Genomic DNA, 5,687 nt, shown 5'->3' on the forward strand with positions numbered 1-5,687 from the left:
GACAGTGTAACACCTAGCATCTTTGTTTAGGAATGTGTCAGCTAGATGAAGCTAAGTCCAGAAGCATTGATTTACTTGTATAATAATTATAATAATAATAGTATGAGCTTTCATTCCAATATCCAGATTCAATTACAAAATGCAATCATTTTATCAGGCTTAATGATAACCTGCAGAACATTAAATACAAAAGAATAACAGAACGATAGACTTTCCTTAGTTTGCTCCTAATCAAACTTCATCCACCCCAAAAAAGATGAAAATGAGATGAATACTAACAACCATAAATATAAAATGAAAATTATCATTTAGAATTCAATAAATATTGGAAACATTATCACAAACAGACCTTTGCTTTTAACTCCTTGCATATCATAGTAACATTGAGCCATAAACTTTCATAAGCAACCTTTTAAAATGTGAGCAGCTAGGTGGATAGAATACTGGACTTGAAATCAGAAAAAAAAAACAATTATTACCATGTACCTTTTTACATTTGGGGGATGCAGGGGAAGGAGAACTCTAACATAGAGATGGGCATTTAAATAAAAATAACACTGTTAATCTTTTTTTTTTAAGTTCCTAATGATAATTATACTTTTCTAGGGTGGAAAAGGCTTTCCAGGTGAAAGAAAAGTGCATACATTAAAGTGTTCATAAGTTGTGTTTTCATAGGACTTCAATGTGAAATGGAATCTTTTCAGAGTTTTTTTCTGAGAATAAGATAGTCATAAAACAAGATATTTTTAAACCTAATTTTAAAATCTTTGCAAACTGGGAAAATAGTTTATCACTGGTAGAAGGAAAGATGTTTAAAAGAAGAGGAAAACATTAAAATTCTATTTTTCTTCTAAAACATCAAAATAGGGTAATAAAAAGACTAGTTGTTGCTTTTTCCCTCCAAGCACTTGTACAGCTTGTTAGTTCCACAGGTATCTACTATTTTCTACAGGAAGCTTTAACCAAACCCTCTTAATTCCACTGCCTTCCCTCTGTTAATCATTTCCTGGTAAATTTGTATGTAGCTTGATTTGTATACATTTGTTTGCATGTTGTCTCCCTCATTAGATTATAAGTATCTCAGGGGCAGGTACTGTCTTTTGCTTCTTTCTGTACCCCCCCCCCCCACTAGATGAGTGACATCTAGTAGGCTCTTAATTAATGTTTACTGAAGGTCTGAAAAAAATAAAAAAGAAAGCTCTAAAGAAATGCCTCAGAATGTTGGTTCAATCTCTGGAGGATGACTTAGCGGAAGTCTGGGACAAAAGTAGTAGAATCAAGCATGGGGCCTTTGTAGGGGTTTCTACACCACTGAAATTAAAACATCAAAAAGGTAATGATATAATACTTTTAAACACAAGTTGTTTTAAAAAGTTATGGTAAAAAAAAAAACAAATAAACAAAAAACCAGTCCCACTTTTTATATACTTTTTTTCTGTGTGCTTATTTCCAAGGTGGTCATCTTTGATTCAATATGTCCCAAAAGAAAACTAGTATCCTTTACAAACCTTTCCTCCTTGAAATAACATGTTTGTTTTGTTTGGTGCTGACAGCACCCTCATACACATCCCTGAATCACATTCTCACCTGTCTGAAATCAAATTCAGGTTAAAAATTTTCTCATTTCTCTAGGTAAACTAGTATTTACATTTTAACCAAATATATATATATATATATGTATATATATATATATATGACAAATGAAAATAAGTTTAAACAAAAATAATTAGGTCTAATATCTATGATTCCTGCCAAACTCAATAATTAAAACTCACATATTAATAAGCACCAAAGGAAATTAAGGTACTGATTACCTTTTCTGTTTGATCAGTCCTACGGAAAAATGGAAGTTACTACAAAAAAACTCTGTATAGCAGGCAAACTGTTGAACTAATTGATTTCAAACAGTGTTGTGCTATTATTTCATCCTTGAATTATTATTAGCAATATGCCCATTTTGTCCCTGGAAGGGGTTTTATTCTGAAACATCCCAATGCACAGAACAAAATTATCTTTACTTTCTTAAAAGATTTTGGAAATAATGCCCAAAATTTTTCCAATGTTTGTTCCAAGGCTGTCTATAGGAATCAGGTAGGAGTGAGAAAACAGAACACTTCACATGAGGTACTTGTTCAAACTGTATGAAGGAGTACTTTGTAGGACTTTCCAGTTCCATGATAGCAGCTTGGTTCCCAAAACGGTAACAATAATTGGGTGCACTGAAAATGGTCAGCACCCTTCCGTTATGAGAAAAGCTGAATCCGGACTCGACAAGTTGGTGACCCCGGGAAATCAGTGCAAGACCATTGGCCTGGGAAAAGATTTCAGAAACGTCCGCTCCAAATATGTAGCCGGCCCCTCTTGGGGAGGGTTCCCATTCCTTAATATCAGCTGGATCAGACCATAACAGATCACACATTGGTCCAGTTTGGGGGATTTCTTTAAATCGATTCAAACCTCTTATATGATCCAAGGTATCTATGGAGGGAGACAGACCCCCGTGGAGGCAAAATACCTGCTTGTCAACTAAAGCCGTAATAGGAAGATAATCGAATAGGTCTGTAAAATATTTCCAGACATTGGCATTTCCATACTTCTTTTGGCATTCATCATAAAAACCATACACTTGAGTAATCTCCCGACACTCGTGGTTTCCTCTCAATAGCGTGATAAACTCTGGATATTGTACTTTTAAGGATAGCAGAAAAGTCATAGTTTCCACTGAGGAAAAGCCTCTGTCAACATAGTCACCCATAAACAGGTACTTTTTGTCTGGTAATTTCCCACCAATCCTAAAGATTTCCAAAACGTCCTGGAATTGGCCATGGACATCGCCACAGACTGTAACAGGACTAGAGACTTCCTTAACGTTTGATTCTTTCATTAGGATTTCCTTAGCCTTCTCACATAGGGTATGCACTTGCTTCTCTGTGAAGATGTGACAATCTTTCAGTCGTTTCATCCATTGATTCAGCTCTTTAATGAACTTCTCCTCCGCCATGGAGTATTGATTTGCCCAACAACTCCTCACCAGTCCTGGTCTCTGAAGCCTGTCCCCACCCTAGTCCAGCCACACCTCCTCTCTTAGGGGAGGGCCTGGGGGGAGGGAAGAGGAAGGAAGCCAACCACCCTCTACGCACGAGGCTCTCTCCGCCCCTCCTCCTCCTCAGCCCTCGTGCACAGCTGCATCTAGCAAAGGTTTCTGATTGTGGTGGGGAAGGGGGGGACCCCGTGGGATTCACTGTTTTGTTCCTTCTGTCAGCAAAAATGTAAGTTCCTACTGTGTGAAAAAGAGGCTGCGTGGTATAAAGGATAAATAGAATGAAAGCTCTGGGATCATGTGCCACCTCGGACTCATACTCATCATGTGACCCTGAACTAGTGCCTAACCTACCAGTACTCCTCCACAAATTTGAGGCCATCACTTACCATGCAGACCTGTTCTGTTCTACTCATCATGTGACCCTGAACTAGTGCCTAGCCTACCAGTACTCCTCCGTAAAGTTGAGGCCATCAGTTATCATGCAGACCTGTTCTGTTCTAGAGATGGTCCTCCTCACCTGGGAGTTGGAAGGGGAATACCTAATTGGTACAATCCTACTCTACAAAAACAAAGACTGAGCTAGCATCAAGAATTAGGACAAACAAAAACTAGCAAAAGCCATGTCAAACAGCCCCTGCATTCCTGGAGCTCAGAGGGAGGAAATCACAAATAGCACAAGTAAACTTAAAAAAAAAAATTAAACTAACCGGGAAGAGGGATGAAGAACAAAAGGAGAGGCCAGCAACTGGAGAAGGGCAGGAGAGATTGATGGAAATTGGAAAGAGCTCTTGAGCTGAGCCTGGAAGAAAGGTGGGACTCAATTCTGCAGAAGTGAAAAAGACTGAAGTGCAAAGCATGTGCAAATTCAAGAGAAATGGAGAAGACTTATGCTCTGGGGGGGGGGGGGGGGGGGGAGGACAGCAAATATAGTAAGCCACTTTGGCTATGTTCATAGTACCAGTAGAGCTCTAATGATATTCTCAAAGTGTGGCCCAGGATTCTGGAGAACCTTTCGAAGAGGTCTCAGTGAGGTCAAACTAATTGTATAATAATACTAAAATATAATTTGTATTTTTTCAATTACATATTTGTAAGACCAAATTTAGACCAAATTTATCTGGCAACAGATTGAATGTAGAAGCAGGTATAAGAAACCAGCTGTCTTCTAATAAATCAGACATTAAAAAGAGACTTCCTTGGGAATTCAAGGAGAACCTGATCCACTATGACTTGTAAACTGGAAGTCAAAAAATAACTTGAACTAAACTGAAAGGAAGATAAGTTAATGCATTAAGGAAGACCACTGGAGCTAGTTCTTAGAGTAAAGATTGGTTTTTTGATAACCTTTTAGGTTCCCTTAGAGTACATAATCAATCAGTGGTTTTCTGGGACAGAGTGGAAATGGAGTAGTGGGCATGCATTAGAGTCACAGGTCCATTCTGTGGTTAGTCTTATCAGAATTCTCTGTGTTGGCAGAAAATATCTAACATGGTAGAGGTCCTTTATTCATTGATCATTTTTGTTTATCCTAATAGGGATAATAAGGAGGCAAGTACTAACTACATAGTTTTATTTTCTTTGCTTCAGAGGTCACTTTTATCTTAGAATATTTACTCAAAATACATAATACTCAAGGTTTTTTATCTTCTAAAAGAGCAGTGCTTCTCTTCTTACTTTTTGTTGGGAAAATGGCATTAACCAAATAAGTTATTTAGGTTAATTTATATTAGGCTAAATGTTATTGTTTAAATGAATTAAAAGCTTTTAAAAATCTTTTGTTGATGTTTAGTTGTTTCAGTAGTGTCCAACTCTTTGATCTTATTTGAAGTTTTCATAGCAAAGATACTAGAATGGTTGCCACTTCCTTCTCCAGTTTATTTTACAAATGAAGAAATTGAGGCTAAAAGAGGTCAACTTGCCTAGGGTCACACAGCTACTAAGTGTCTGAGGTCAGATTTGAATTTTAAAATCCATTAGCTATAATTTTTGATAGGTGAAAATCCATGCAGTACTGACTTTACTGCCAGAAGCTTTAGAAAGTATTAGAACATTTGGGTGGCATGGGGCTTGAAATAAATTCAAACTTTTACAAAATCACAACACCACAGAGCAACAATACAAGCAGCCATCAGACATCACACATCACGGAGAAATGCTGAATGTATGGGCATAGTGTGGGAGAGCAAACAGACCAATGCTACAGTTACTGAGCCAACCAGTGCCCAGGACACAACACAGAACTATGGTTGGTCACCTTTCATCCCATCAGCTAATAGTGTGTTGTGTAAAATCTCATGTTGGCAAACTTGCACAAGCTGTAGTGGTATACTGCATTTTCATTGTTTACAGTACAGTGAGCCATGACATAACAAGGGAAGACTGTATATTAAATATAATCCTCATAAACAAAATAGTTTTGCAGTTCTCTAATATTTAGAAGTAAAAAATTTCCTCAGTCATTTTAAGAATGTTAAAGGGTCCTGGAGACCAAACAAATATGAGCACTGTTGCTCTAAAAGAAAGGCCCTTACCAGCATGCTATGGGGATGCCTTGGATAGGATGTATGGGAGTACATGCTAGGAAAACATAAGTTGCACTATTGAGGGGAGTATCCACTTTAGTGGGTAACAAATACACTGCAGT

At 37.5% G+C, this 5,687-nt stretch overlaps 1 protein-coding gene across 1 annotated transcript; it reads right to left on the bottom strand.

The window, feature by feature from the left end:
* Positions 1-1,115: 1,115 nt before the first annotated feature.
* On the bottom strand, positions 1,116-3,095 carry LOC100027943 (serine/threonine-protein phosphatase 2A catalytic subunit beta isoform-like). The gene has a single exon (XM_056802707.1). It carries the CDS (start codon positions 2,999-3,001, stop codon positions 2,015-2,017), a length of 987 nt encoding a protein of 328 aa, XP_056658685.1. The 5' UTR covers positions 3,002-3,095; the 3' UTR covers positions 1,116-2,014.
* Positions 3,096-5,687: the final 2,592 nt, after the last annotated feature.

The sequence above is a fragment of the Monodelphis domestica genome, chromosome 6 (genome assembly GCF_027887165.1).
Source record: "Monodelphis domestica isolate mMonDom1 chromosome 6, mMonDom1.pri, whole genome shotgun sequence".
NCBI classification, from domain to species: Eukaryota; Metazoa; Chordata; class Mammalia; order Didelphimorphia; family Didelphidae; genus Monodelphis; species Monodelphis domestica.

What these genes read in the sequence shown, in the direction of transcription:
- LOC100027943 (XM_056802707.1), bottom strand. Translation starts at nt 3,001, where the DNA reads ATGGCGGAGGAGAAGTTCATTAAAGAGCTGAATCAATGGATGAAACGA.